General features: G+C 35.5%; 3 protein-coding genes across 5 annotated transcripts; 2 read left to right on the top strand and 1 right to left on the bottom strand.

The window, feature by feature from the left end:
• Window positions 1-64: 64 nt before the first annotated feature.
• On the top strand, window positions 65-6,472 carry LOC122397529. 2 transcript variants are annotated; one of them, XM_043396753.1, is made up of 19 exons: window positions 65-386; window positions 646-773; window positions 845-973; window positions 1,047-1,198; window positions 1,269-1,573; window positions 1,632-1,804; window positions 2,066-2,503; window positions 2,609-2,854; window positions 2,937-3,145; window positions 3,206-3,469; window positions 3,545-4,020; window positions 4,085-4,255; window positions 4,322-4,535; window positions 4,609-4,785; window positions 4,868-5,051; window positions 5,136-5,334; window positions 5,592-5,730; window positions 5,818-6,002; window positions 6,073-6,472. In XM_043396753.1, exons 1-19 carry the CDS (start codon window positions 286-288, stop codon window positions 6,398-6,400), a joined length of 4,218 nt encoding a protein of 1,405 aa, XP_043252688.1. In that variant the 5' UTR covers window positions 65-285; the 3' UTR covers window positions 6,401-6,472. The 2 variants fall into 2 exon arrangements, with proteins under 2 accessions (XP_043252688.1, XP_043252689.1); XM_043396754.1 differs by lacking the exon at window positions 2,609-2,854.
• Window positions 6,466-8,949, bottom strand: LOC122397530 (26S proteasome non-ATPase regulatory subunit 6-like). The gene is given in 2 exon segments (XM_043396756.1): window positions 6,466-7,222; window positions 7,768-8,949. Coding segments are annotated over 2 exon segments (1,860 nt in total). The 5' UTR covers window positions 8,918-8,949; the 3' UTR covers window positions 6,466-6,512.
• A 2,715-nt stretch (window positions 8,950-11,664) lies between these two features.
• On the top strand, window positions 11,665-13,349 carry LOC122397219 (replication factor C subunit 5). Of its 2 annotated transcripts, XM_043396238.1 has the most exons (8): window positions 11,665-11,842; window positions 11,925-11,989; window positions 12,073-12,200; window positions 12,278-12,440; window positions 12,507-12,666; window positions 12,742-12,953; window positions 13,050-13,127; window positions 13,193-13,349. In XM_043396238.1, the coding sequence occupies exons 1-8, from the start codon at window positions 11,805-11,807 to the stop codon at window positions 13,336-13,338; spliced, it is 990 nt and encodes a 329-aa protein (XP_043252173.1). In that variant the 5' UTR covers window positions 11,665-11,804; the 3' UTR covers window positions 13,339-13,349. The 2 variants fall into 2 exon arrangements, with proteins under 2 accessions (XP_043252173.1, XP_043252172.1); XM_043396237.1 differs by having other exon boundaries at window positions 12,742-13,127.
• The last annotated feature ends 1,577 nt before the right edge of the window (window positions 13,350-14,926 follow it).

Here is a 14,926-nt window from a genome sequence, read left to right as displayed (position 1 = left end):
ATTTAGTTCAGATGGCAGTTTCCATTACGTTTACCATACAAGAGTCGTCGATCTGACACCGTACGAGTTTGTATTCTATGATCGTGCAATCTCGAAACATTTTCAAATTTGAACGCTAAAATTGATCAACTGTCAAACAATACGTTAAGTGTAATATGGTACAATCCTTCCATTGTTGGATTGATTTAGCGATTAAAAAATCGCTTAGAGTTCTCTGTTCGTCCGCAACGTTCCTTTGAGCGATTTTTGCGCCTCAGAATCATACGACAAACGAATCGTTCAACGATGTTTACACCGTCGAAGCCCACAGGGGCGAATTTCCTGGACTTAACTTTGTTAAACACTCCGCAACCGCAAGCAACTTCGACCGTTCAAAGGAAAAACACGTAAGCTCTTTTTTTCGTACGGTGGTCTATCAAAATCGTTGCACGCGAAAACGAAATTCGTTCAACTTAATTTCGTGGTGTTTCGACAGCATTTTTTTTTTAGATTAAAATATACTTAAAGTTCCTAATATTTAACTCTTAAGTATCAACGTGAGATATTTTCGATTCCCTACGATTACATTTATTTTATTTATAATTAGTTGTATTTCTGTAATTATCTAATTTATATACATAACGGACTTTGAAACCTTTTTTCCAGATTGGAAAGCAAGTATCTTGAGAATTGCAATAATGAAATTACATATAAACAGTCTGAGATACAGAAGGATGATGTAGTACAAAAACCCGATGATTCGTCTCTGGGTATACTCAATAATATATCTTTCTGTGAGTAATATATGTTCTTTCTTTTTTCACCAAACTGTATCAATACAATACTTCTCAATATATGTTTCTAGTTTTAGCTGAAGTGAGTAATATGGACGATATGGAGAGACAAAGCGAAAATAAGTTAGAAGCAGAACGTGAACTTGCCAGGAAACTACTTCAGAGATGCAGTGACTTAAAGAAGACATCTCCTATGTATGGTAAGATTTTCTTTTAGCAATTATATTTCTAAATCTGTTCAAAGGTTGTGTTTATAGTTTATAATTCTTTCAGAGACAAACAAAGAAAACAATGCAAACATTCAAAACATGTCTGACAATGTATTGTCATCGATCGCTATTGATCCGGGTAAGTCAGTATGCTCTAACAAAGTGAATTTCCAGAATGAAAATACATCGCATTCTGCAAATAGTAAAGCAAGCAGCGTAAGTATTATTACGAAAAAGGAACGTGTATCCTCGTTTGAAAGTATATTTTATAGAATTTTCTTTTCAGATCGCTTTTGTTCCCAACGAGATAAGTGCTCGTTCGTCTGGGTTGAGTAGGAGTTCAGAGAAACAGTTGTCATCGTTATCGGATAAAAATGTAAATGCGATTACATTTGATTCGACTACTGCCGAATTAATGGCTCAATTCAACAACGAAGAGTTTCATTCTGCTTCTGGGATGGCTAGTCAATTGTTAGCCGACGATCTATCCTGGCAGCAGAATTACTCTTACGCTCTTCCGACCACCGAAAAGGAATATTTAAATTTATCGTGTTTCTCGGGTATCATCGGTGAACTGGATTTATCAGTAGAGTGAGTTTCTGAAATCATTTAGGCTTTATCTTACGCTCATTGTACGATTGAATTTCAGATCTCGTGCTGGGCGCAAAGTATCAGTGGACGAATATTTTAAGCGTAAATGTGGAGCATTCGGAGAATTATCGCACGATGGGGTTGAAAGACCGAGTTTAGGACTATCTGTAAATAGTCCTAAAAGAACGGGTCAACTTATACCATTGGTTGATAACACCATAATAACAGAAGGTACTATTAATGATCGTTTGTTTAAGGGGGTACTCTGGTTTAAATGGCCGGAAATTATTATTTGAGAATTTTTTCTAAAAGAACCGTAAAACTTTCTTATGTAATTTTTAGAACACGTATTCGTTACCATTTTATGTACATACATTATTTTGTTTGATTGAAAATAATGAGAATTACGTGTATTACGCGTGGCTAAATGTAGGTATACAAAGCAAAGTGGCCCGACGGTGTGCCGCAATCCAACCGTTCTATTAATTACAGGGTCTTCGGCTGGATCATTTATTGCAAAGGATAGTGCTCGATCGAATAAATCAAACGTAACAAAAGATATAGAAGAACAGAGCATTATGAGTTTAACTTGCATCGCTCAAGCGTTACAAGATATCGATATCAATACACCGCGAAAATTAGTGGATCAACTTATAATGGCAAAGAAAAAGAAAAAGCCAATCCAGATACAAGATGTGGATAAATCTAGAGATACTTACACGTTTTCGCCCTCAAAACGAAAATCTATGCCCGCCACTCCCAATACAAAAATTGATCATTTTGAGAAAGATATGGAGTTGTTAAATCTTCCATCAAAACTGTCTCTAGATAGCAAGACTGCGAATGAAATAATGGCGGTTAAACATTCGGTTCCTACAGAATTTAAAAAGGAAATGTGTAGCGGGAACTTAACGAGTACATTTAATCAAGGTATAATTTTGCTATATAAAAATTAGCAAGCTTTAATTAAATAACGTCGTATACGTTTAAAACGATGTTTGCTTGAATTGGCTTAAGAATGATCATTATTTTTAGATTTTAAGTCGTTATTGGAAGATTCTAATTTATCTCATTTGCATTATAATAATGACAAAAAACTTTCACCTCACACTTCAATAATTAATGTCGAACATAATCGAGAGAATAAGTCTGTTAATTCAAAAAATGAAGAAGTAGGAAAGAACGATATTAAAAAAGAAGAAAATGTTTCTTATAAAGACAAATCCGAAACTTTTATACAAGACATTTCGAATTTACAACGATCTGAATCTCAATTAAATAGTATGCTTTTACAATAATATAATAATTAGAGTTTTTCATACATTTTACCGTTTCGTCGATAGTAATTGTTTACATTTTGTAGATGTTGTGATAGGTAAAAGTACAGAGGAACTGTGCAATTGTATCGTTGGTATGTCAAGGGAGACTGACATTGAACTTTTAAACAAAAGTGATAGATGGTTAATATGTTCGTTGAGCGTAAATCAAATTCAAGGGGACAAGAAATATGTTAAACTCACGTTACCAAAAGACGTCATTCTTATTAAACCGGACGCGGAACAACACGCCAAGGTAAAGATAAAAAACTATAAATTTTATAGTAACAAAATAGCCAAAGTATATCCGTTTTAGATCGCCGTAACGGTAGTGAAAATGAGTAAACCAATTATAGCAGTTATAAACATAACAGTATCGGACATGGTAACCAGATCCGAATGGGTTATGAAACACATAATTTGTTTCAAGCCCGAGGAGCTCAATATAAACATCTTGAACCCTTCTCAAAAAAGAGAATACGATTTTCAATCTATCGTTGAAAATAGTACGGCTGTTCTACCCATTACAATCAACAATAAAAACAGCATCAATGTTTCTATTAAACTCGCTATATTACAGGTGATAAAATTATACAAATGAGTATACCTAGTTTAAATAGTTATCCTTTTTCTATTATTACTTTGTTCAATGTAGGATGAACCGTTAGTATTCAGTCTGGAAAATTCCGACGAATTGCAACGCGTGATCATTAAACCTCAAGACACGTTAACCATGAATATACAGTGTAAAGGTATCTTGCCAAAGAACACAAAAGCTCAACGATTTTTACAACGTTACGAAGGCAATTTAATAATTCAGGTGGAAAACGGTCCTGACGATACCATAATGATCAAGGAAATTCCTCTTGTTGTGCAAGTAGGAATTTGTAAGATACAAGTAATCGATACAGATTTACCATTGATCCTTCCCAACAAGCAAACTAAACCGTTGACTGTGATCAACGCCGGCAATATGTCGGTGACAATATCCGCTACGTTTACACAAGACACTGAGATCGAGAAAGCCACGAAATGTTTTTCAGTTCAGCCCGAAAATATATGCCTGCGACCTAATGAAACTGGCTGTTTCTTTATTACGTACAAACAACAAAATTTGAATGTTTCAAAAATGTGAGTACGCAACTCTCTAATAATTCCTGGCAAACTTGTTCGTATTATATTAGTATACTTGTAGGCACGCGAAGATCAAGTTATTGGCTGCCAGTAATGTATATCATTATTCTTTAATCGGAGAATCGAACGCTTGCACGGAACCGGAGGCTGAGAATTTTCCTCGTTGCGAAACGCCTCAATACTTATCGTCCGTTAGTTCTCCATCGTCCCCGAATAGCGTGACTTCAAATAAGTAAGTTCATTTGGTTGTTGATCGAAGTTTCGTCAAGTTTCAATTGTCCCATATTGGATACAATAGATCTGGAATATCCGGGAGAAATTCGCCTCTTAGTTCGGTGTCGGGTTCGACTGTTGCCGGTGATAAAATTCCCATAAGAACCACTCACGCTGCCCTGGTATGGAACAGCGTGAAGACTGGCAAATCGGATATTAAGGAATTTACCATTCGCAACACAAGCAACAACAAAATTAAGATTCAAGCCGTTATATCGGACAACGATAAGAATTTTCGGGTAATTTCTACGAATAATTGCAAAACCGGTTAATTTTAATCGACGAGTTTTCAGACATTAAACATTCTTTTAGTTCCTTCGCGAACGACAAGCCGTTGGCACGACCATTGTATTAATTTTACAAGGTTCAGAGAGCAGAACGCTGTCTGTCGTGTTTAGTCCCCATCATCTGAGCGCAGCTACCGGCAAAATAGTATTTAGACACTATGAACCTAGGAGGGAAGATAACGAATCTCGACCGACAAAAGCGGTAAACGATCAAATCTATTCTCTCGTTTATTCGTTTTCTATCGCAATAATCTTATATTGAATTTAACCCCTGTCGTTTTCAGTTGTTTTTATACGGTTATGGTGGTTATAGCAGGGTCGAATTTTTTGAGGCATTCAAGGACACAAGCGGAAAAATGTGGTTATCGCTCGGTACTTTAAATTCCGGAGGTTCTTTGAACTCGAAGATCAAATTACAAAACACGGGGGATCTGTGTTCATACGTTAAAATAAAATTAACGCCAAAAGGTTTTTCTTTAAACAAATGAATGTGTTAAATAAATGTGTATCACTTTCTAGTGATCACTACCTTTTGTTTCTGAATAATTTCAGCCGTGTATCCTACTATGGTTTCGAGTTGGCAAGTGAATCCAACCGAGTTATTGTTGAATCCGAAAGAAATTCAATGGGTGACTTTGAAATTTCAACCGCGTAAAGAAGATTTAGCACTCTTACAACGCTCGGATGTATCTCACGTAGGAACAGTAATAATCACTCACGGAGACGAACCTTCGCGTTGGCGAATTCGTAGGTGAACGGTTATCGAATTTAAAAGCAATCACTAATTTAACCATTTATTATAAAAGTGGTGTAAGTTTCTTATTAAATTTTGAGCATCAGAGTTCTCGTTTCTGCTATTCTCCTCTAAATTAATTTGGTCGATCTCGGATACTGTAAATCTATTTTTTTTACCAGTAGTTCTTAGATATCTTCAAGACTCGTGTAATAAAAACGGACTTGCATCACTTTTGTAATGAAGATTATACTAATTGAAAATTGAACCTTCAGATTGTACAACAAAATGAAGGAAACCGGTGAACTAAACGGAAACGAAAACGAAGCATTTAGAAACATACTTCACCCAATATGCAAAGCTTTCCCTGGGGAACAGTTAATGCCGGACATAAATGTTATTCGTGATTCAGTGGTAAACGACTGCAAATTTACCAATTAAATTGTAACAATTATTAACTAATTTATGGTTGTATTATAAATTAGTTTATACATTCTAAAGCAAAACCTTGGAGACCTTTGCCGAGGAATACGTCAACATGAGATATTGTTGACGATGGAAGTGTGTGCTGACGAAACGTTGTCTGTCCTCCAGGACAACGCAGACGAATCGCAAATGTTTTACTCTCTTTGTAGCGATAATAGTCATGTATACGAAGGACACGGCGAAAGTTATTTACCCTCCGAGTAAGTCTCGAAAATTTTTCAATGGTTGAAAAATTTCATGAATGTTTACTTTCATTTACAACATTTTCAGAACGTTCGTAGGAAATTGTATGTACACTAATACTAGCAATGTTACGGCCAGTCCGTCCACCATAATTTTAACTCCACCGATTAGAACAGAAGCAATCGTGACGATCAGAAGTTCTTCTACCGTGGCAGAGCCATTTGAAACTTGTTTGTCAAATACAGAATATTTGAGCGTCGTTCCTACGGAGGGCATGATACCCACGAGAAGAGATTTCCAATTAAAAATTCAATGCAAAGCGAGGATGGAACGCAGTATTAATGCAGTACTTGAAATTTTTACAGAAAATAACAAGCTAGATGTACAGATAAAAGTAAACGTTAAACGACCATAAATTAGAATGTTAGAATTAATAATTTTACGTAAATATGTATCGTTAAGAATACGCTGTAGTTTTACATTTTTATACGAGCAATTTTTTATTATTAATAAATCAATTTAATTAATTACACTCCAAATGTATTATTTAAATATTGTTTCAACACTTCGGGGGCAGAATTTATTTTGAACTGTGCATCGTGATCTTTACTAAGAATTTGTATTATTCTGACCATATTTTTTACATCGTCCAAACCAGAATGTAATTTCCCTTCGTGACAAAGTTTGAGATGGGTCAACATATCAGTCATACTTCGGGGGTAATATTGCGTTGCGTCGCAAAAACTGTCTTTCAAGTTTATCCACTTTTTAAAATATACCGGTAGCGTTATGTTCGACAATTTACACTCCTGTGGAAGCATCACTCTTAAGTCCCAATCACCGCATGTAACGAAAGCGCACTCGTTATCCTTGAAAAAATTATTTTCATCCAACCAACTGCAAAATTTGTCAAACACTTCTGGAAAATGAGGCTGATCATCCACCATGTCTTGTATGATTCCTGTGAGTTCTGTGCAAAATGGTGTTAGTACTGGATGAACTTTTGGTTTGATATATTCGTGGAACATGTTCTCTATTTGCCAGCTTTTCGTAGACACGGCCGCACAAGGAAATTCGATGATTTCCTGGGGTATCAATTTCTCAAACTGTTTACATGTAGCTTCAAAATCAAGTACAAGCAAGTAATCGAAATTTCGCTTGACTTCTTTAGATCCCTTATAAATAGACCTAGGATATTTTCTAAAAATTCGATGAGCCATAGTTCATTGAAGGACGTTCCAGATCTTGTATGTACTCACTTTAATTCCAAAAATTGTACGTAATTAAGGTTATGTTATAGTATTATTCGCCGAAAATTTTCGAAGGTGACAACAAACTTCTGATACTGTGTCTTTAAACTATAACTTTGATCAGTAGACTAAAATGCAATTACTCCGTTCCATAAATAGTATTTATTCCGTTAAACATTGTCAATGCTTTACGGTATTTGCAACGCCATTGTTGTATTAGTCCAAGAACAATAGGAGCACGTGTATAATATGCAGGACTTGATACTTCAATCGAAGATTTAAAATCAATTTACTATTATTTCTATCGTCAATTTTACTGTATTGGTATGCCAGTCAACGTGTTAATACTTCACCAATAAATGACAAGTGTGCGAACAAATTAAATGCTATATATTTGAAAAATTGTAATGAAATCATACCGTGAAAGGATTAGGAAATGCGAAGTCCGGGAATAGTTTTTACGGTGTTTGAAACTGTGTTCAAAAATCGATAATTTGACCGAGTTTTTTCAGTCGATTAAGCAACCCGTCGCCTTTTTTAATTGTATTTTGATAAATCATTCCGCGACCGCAAGTAGCATCGGGTGCTTGGCTCCTGTCGCATCCTACAGCACTGACGGTAATGATCGTTCCAGCCACTTTATCGATTTTGCAATGCAATCTGCCGTTCGCAATAAACCGTGCCACCTCCTGTTCTATGTATTCCTCTGTAACACCGAATTCTGTCGCCATTCTGCTAAAGTTAATGGTCCTATACGCTTGCAATAGCTGCGAGTACGCTCTTAATCGCATCTCCCTTACATAATAACGATAATGACAATGCAGCAAAGGATTGATCTTGAGCTCCGACTCGACCCATGCAAGATTCTTAAAGAACTCTTTGTAACGGCAATCGTAAAGGGAATAAAAATATTCTTTGTATTTGGGGGACTCCATGATGAGAGCCTGTTGCAGGAGACCGTTATTGTTGAATCGACGATCGAGATCCGATCGAGATGAAGAGATCATTCCGGATAATATAGTGTATTCGACGACTTCTTTGAAGGTTAGCAATTCGTAAGACTCGAAGGTGGGTATACAATCTAATAAAAGCAACGTGGCGCGTGCGAAGTTTCGTGTTGCGAGACAGTAGACGGTTTCGTATACTTTTAATTTATTCCGGCAACACCAATCACTGCTCGATACGCACGTTACTTCCATCAGGTTCGTTATGTCGCCGATTATTTTTCCCATCGAGCGAAAATTGTATCCGAGATACGCTATTCTAAATAAACCGAAAGCAGCCTCGACCCTAACGCTCGACGAGTTGCTCTCGTCTTCGAAGATCATGCTCGCGACATCTGTGGCACGATCGAGGTCACCGATCTCGCAAAACAATTCTACCTTTTCCCGCCATTTTGCATTTGCAACATCCTCGAGAGTCGTATTGTCGGAAGACTCTAATTCTTGCAACTTAACCTCGTTCGCGTGCATCATTGTCTCGAGCAGATTTTCGTCCATGTTCCAGTCGAACGTTTTACACGCGTCTTCGTAATATTTGGACATGTTTTTGCTCGTTACTACGTCGAGGAATTCGTTTCTTAAATTTTCGTCGCTTCGTAGTTCCGGTAGGGTTAGCTTGAACCGCAATTTGGAGAGCAGCATGTAATCGGGGGTTCTGTGCCATATTTCTGAATTACTCATGATATTCTTGATGTTCCTTTGAATGTTACTACTTGAGTTTCGGTATAGTATTCGGATCTTTCGTTTTAATTTTTATTTAACGGTACCTGGACCTATCTTTTTTTTGTTATCAAGTTTTCATTTTAATCGATGACTTGTTCAGATCTTTTAACCAACTTTATTTGCATAACGATAAGCAATTGTATATCGAAATAACACAAAAATGATAAGAAACATTAAACTATCGATAATTAAACTACAAAGCGTTACGATTTTTTGAATTATCTACTTTTTCTTTGCATGTTAGTACCTGCTATTAATTAATTCTAATTAAGAATTGTTATTCATTTTTCATTTCAAATGCGTAGAATGAAACGTGGGTTGAAACCATAGAAACCATAAAATAAGAGTTTTTTTTGCTACGTTTTAAAATATATAGAATGGCCAATTATAATTACTTTACTGTTGAAACTTTTCTACATATTTCATAGGTTAGTCATTTTTGGATTTTTACTGTTCTTCAATTCACCAATTTAATTTTAATTATTTAAAGTAACCGCCGTTTGAGAATGTATTCGAATAACTCTCTGGAAAAGTGGTGTGTGTTACTATAGACAAGGTATACCTCGTCTGTGGTGAAAGGTCACTCGTATACCTCGTCTGTGAGGAAAGTATCATCAGTCTGTGGTATCATAATGAAAGAAAAATTTTTTAATTTTTTTTTGTGAAAATACACGTTTTAAGACCTCCTGATCGTATTGTGACTATTAAAAAAAAGAAATTTTTTTTCGTCGAAAAATTTAGGCCTCTCTGAATTTTTTTCTCGAAAATGAGTAGGAATTCGAGAGTATATCTGTTCATTAAAAATGATTGTAATCGACCTCTGCAACTAAAAAAAATTTTTCCAGAATGATTTGAAATATTTTAATTTTGTTGAAAAATTGTTCGACCTACTCGAATTTTTTTCTCGAAAGTGCGTAGGATTTTGGGGGGTATGTCTATTCACCAAAAATGATTGTAATTGACTCCTGCAACCGAAAATAGTTTTTCCAGAAAGATTTAAAAATTTTTTTTTTCGCCGAAAAATTTAAGCCCTACCCTGTCGATTTTTCTTAAAAATTCGTTTTTTATTTGTAATAAATTTGGTTGGCGCTGTACAGAAAATTTGTTTAATACTTTTTTGTAGGTACCCATGACCTCTACTTCAGAAAAAAAATTTCAATCAAATCTATTCACTATTGTAGGAGTTATGGCCGTTTGAAAATTGGACCAGTTTTATGGAGTTTTTGTGAGTTTACGGGGTTAAGGAACAACTTTTCGAATATTTTTAGAATTTTGTACATATTCTTCGTCAAAATACGCGTTGTTTGCCGTTTGAAACATTAAAATCCTCCAATCCATTCAGAAGTTATGACATTTTAAAGATTCGCATGAAATTCCGGGGGTGCATGGCCTGAAATTATATTTTCGGTAAGGAATTTTTTTCTCGAAAATGGTTAGGATTTTGGGGGTATATCTATTTACAAAAAATGATTATAATTGACCCCTGCAACCAAAAATAATTTTTCAAAATGATTTGAAATCTTTTAATTTAATGTTTTAATAACTTTTTAACGAAGCCTCAGTCAAGAAATTGATATTCTTGATTTTCGTTTTATTTGGGCCTTTAGAATCTCCCATTAAAATTTTTCTCAGGGATGGCCGAACACCCTGTATAACATTTGGTTCTGTGTAACAAATTGATACGGTTATTGAAAATCATAGCGGGGAAAGCCATTATTAATCTATTTCTGTTGCAATTAATTTTCCTATTTAGATCATATCTTTAGGAAATATTTGTTACTGAAGATTGTTACAGCATGCACGGTACTGGTTAAGAGTGGTTTTTCATTTTAATCGATTTTACTTATTTCAATTTCTAAACATTTATTTCTTAATTAACCCTTTACGAGTGAGAGTGCTTTGAACAACATTATTCTAAAATATTTGTGGAATATGTTTTTAATGGGGTTTAGGTAGTTATGCAATGTATAAGATTTTGTTTAATTTTTCCTTTCTAGAAAAGATAGAAGAAAAGTTTATTCGATCATGCTCTTTCTTCAGATTTATATAAATCGTTTTAAAAATTTGTTACAAATAATGTATATGTATCGAAATAATTATAAAACTATAAGACGTATAATCATCATTATCCGGGAGCTGATCACGCTCAAAATCTAATCAAACCTTGAAACGAGAACATAAAACTTAAATGTAAAGTTTCATTGAAATTCATTCGGTTGTTTAGACGCAATCATGGTAATAGTATAGGAACAAAAAAAAATTTCTGTTTTTTTTAATAGTCACAATATGATCAGGGGGTCCTAAAACGTGTATTTCCACTAAAAAAATTTTCGAAATTTGTTTTTCATTATGGTACCACATACCTCGTCTGTGATGGTACTTTCCTTATACCTTACGTAGGTCGGAAAGTAAAAATGCTGAGGCAGTCGAGACTTGGAATCATATGCAGATTATCGCCAGGTCATATTTCAGCTGTTACAAGAGCAAGAAGGAAAGGCTCACATTCGCGTTCTTTATCGTTTTCCCAAAATTGTACGAAGTGCCGAGCTCACGTACATACACGTGGCTCGTGCGGTAGCATATGCCTGCTATCCCCACCACTCCGTTAGACGCTAAGGAACTTCGTCGTCACTATTGTCGATTTCGATGCACTCAATTATGCCTGATCTGGCCACACTGGTTACAAACGTTTGCCAATCGTTACATTCGGTTCGAAAATTTTGAAAGGAAAATACCGCGCTTTTGACGTCATTTTTGCCGGTTAAAATAGCCGAAAAGACGCACGGTTTCTAACCTTTTATCGTATTTATACTAAAGTTTGTGATAAATATTCGAGTTGTAAGACATGACAGTAACACCTGGAACGTTCCAGAATTTACCATGGTGAGAATTATATTGCATTGGCTATTGTGTTATAAATATACGTAAATGTACACGAAATAATGATTTGACTTTAATGCTGTAGGGTTGAAAAGTATCGTCCAAAGAAATTGGATGATCTTATATCTCATGAGGAAATCATAAAAACTGGTTAGTATTTTCCATTGATTTGTTAGTTCCACGAAGGATTAAGGCCATTTAATATTTAATAAACGATTACTTTTTTGTGACAGTAAATAGATTTATTGACGAAAACCAACTTCCTCATCTCTTGTTTTACGGGCCTCCCGGAACAGGGAAGACAAGTACGATACTTGCGTGCGCCCGTAAATTATACTCGTCAGGCCAATTCAACTCGATGGTCTCATTTTTCTTCCATTTTACTAATCTAATAGTATAGAAATTTGTATCGTATTTATACGTTTCTTTTATATACAGGTATTAGAAATGAATGCTTCGGATGACAGAGGTATTGGTATTGTCAGAGGACAAATACTCAGTTTTGCAAGTACTGGTACTATGTATAGATCTGGTTTTAAATTAATCATCCTCGACGAAGCTGATGCTATGACAAACGATGCTCAGAATGCTCTCAGAAGAAGTATGTATCGCTGATTGAGATATTTTAAACGTAAAGAATGTATTCTTTTGATAGACTGTGTTCCAGTTATCGAGAAATACACAGACAATGTACGGTTTTGCATCATATGCAACTACCTCAGTAAAATTATCCCTGCTCTTCAGTCTCGATGCACTAAATTTAGATTTGGTCCATTGTCTGCGAATCAAATAATGCCAAGACTGGATGACATTATTAAAGAAGAAAAGTAAGTTTATTATTTTTGCATAAATACTTAAATACGCTAATGAAACTTATATATATGTAAACATGAACGCTGAAGTTTAAACGTCACAGAAGATGGAAAGAACGCGTTAATAACGTTAAGCGGGGGAGATATGAGGAAAGTTTTAAATGTTCTTCAAAGTACGTCACTTGCTTTTGGCGAGGTCACGGAAGATAACGTTTATTCCTGCGTTGGACATCCTCGTCCCATCGATATCAAGAATATTGCGAATTGGTTACTGAACGAGTCATACGAACTATGTTATTGCAGTATCCTTTTTGTCATGTATACGAAATTATTACATTTAATTACCTTATTTTTACATACAAAACTCTTTATATATTCCTTAACATACCGTTACACAGAAATACAAGATATAAAACTGAAGAAAGGACTTGCATTGCAAGATATACTAACAGAACTCCATTTGTTCGTAAATAAAAGTAAGTAGCTCGTTTATTATAAGATTTTACAGAACGACGCGACGTATTCAATTATTCCATTTCAGTTGAATTCCCGGACTCGATTCTTAACGATTTAGTGATAAAAATGGCAGAAATTGAGAAAAGGGTAGCTATCGGTTGCAGCGAAACGGTACAATTGAATGCCCTTGTTTCAGCATTTCAAAGCGCTCGTGATATCGAAACCTCGTAATTCGTCCCGTGTTCACGGATCTATGTTTAGGTAACTAAGGATTTAAGAGTATTATATTTTGTTATGAAACAGTTTGAAATAAAGATCAATATAAGAATTTGTTATGATGAAGAATGTTTTGTGATCGTTACTGTGCGATAAATAGAAGATCGATAGTTGTTCAAGGAGAACAGTTTCTTTTGTACCATTGGTAGCGGCGAAACGGTCTTGCGGTATCGAAACCGGATAGTTCATCCCGTGTTCTCGGATCGAATTGCATTCAGGTAACTTCGGGTCGAAGAATAAAAAATTTCATATACATACTGATGCTATAAATACGTACAGCTATAACTTACACCACTATATTTCTAAACATTTTGATCAAAATAAAGGGTACGGTGGTATTTCAAAGAAACAAAGTTTTTTGACTAACTTTTTTTTCATGAGTCAAATTGTTGGTATTGCAAAATAGTGGGAAATAACATCGATATTAAACGTTTTATGTATTGTCACATCAGAATTATTCATTTTTACATACAGTCTCTTATTTCGTTATTAGAAAGTTGAAAACCGTGATCTCGTACTTCTTTGGAGCTTTTAATAGCGTTGGAGGAAGGATTTTCGAATCGGTGGGATATATTTCGGTAAGTGCAGTATATCCTTTTCTTTTAAATTATTTATTTCGCGTCATGAAACGTGAGATTTTTCTTGAACAAGTTTGTCCAAACTATAATTCTGTTTATGCATATCTACATATGATTATATGTGGCAGTAATCGCGTCTATCTTTTTATGATTGACATTTCTAGTGTTGGTAACCACATTTATTCCTGTTTGATGTTATTTAGAAAATAGTAAATAAATTTATCTAGGAATATAACATTCATGATATTACTTACAAATCTAAACGATTTGTTCAGCGACAAAGAAAAATCTTTCGGTAAAAACTGAAGTCATATTTTGCTTTTACATTTACCTACTCTACGGTTCCCACCCCACGTAATTATGCTGCGGGACAGTTGGAAATAAAAACCGATACGGGAAAACTAATCTACCGTTTGCGATCGTTATCATGCAATAAATAAAAGTCGACGTTTCGACAAAGAAAGTGCGCATCACGCAACAGTCTCCCCGAGTCTAGTTATCCGTCTTTGTCGTTTTTCTTTTTGTTTCGTAATAAATTACGTTCTTTCGTGTGCCGTATCGAGGTGACGAATCTTCAAAAATAAGTTGTCAAAGTCTAGGTCACAAATCAGTCTAGTCAGCATGAACTCCGACGGTCGTAAATTCTCTTCTGGGCCGGTGTAATCGCGATTATTCTATCGCGCGTGCGAGAGAGTTATAGAATACTCGTCCCTCGAAATGATAAGTTTCCTCGCGGCGTGGTTGCATTCGGGTTGCAATCACCGTGTCTGTACCCGATCGTACGAGTGGAACGATGTCTGACAGCGGTCCGACAAATACCGCTCGATCAGCACGCGATCGAGCATCGCGTCGACGAAAACACATCCGCTCTCCAACATGCGATGCCACTATTTTCTCCGGCAGCGATGCTCACCGTCATTCCAACGCGGTTCGTTAATCGGTTCACAGGCGTTCCGAACTCGCCC

This window comes from Colletes gigas, unplaced genomic scaffold, assembly GCF_013123115.1.
Source record: "Colletes gigas isolate AHSC1104 unplaced genomic scaffold, ASM1312311v1 Colletes_gigas_Sc00009, whole genome shotgun sequence".
NCBI classification, from domain to species: Eukaryota; Metazoa; Arthropoda; class Insecta; order Hymenoptera; family Colletidae; genus Colletes; species Colletes gigas.
The sequence above is the reverse complement of the archived record's forward strand: the minus strand, read 5'-3'. Positions and strand labels throughout refer to the sequence as shown.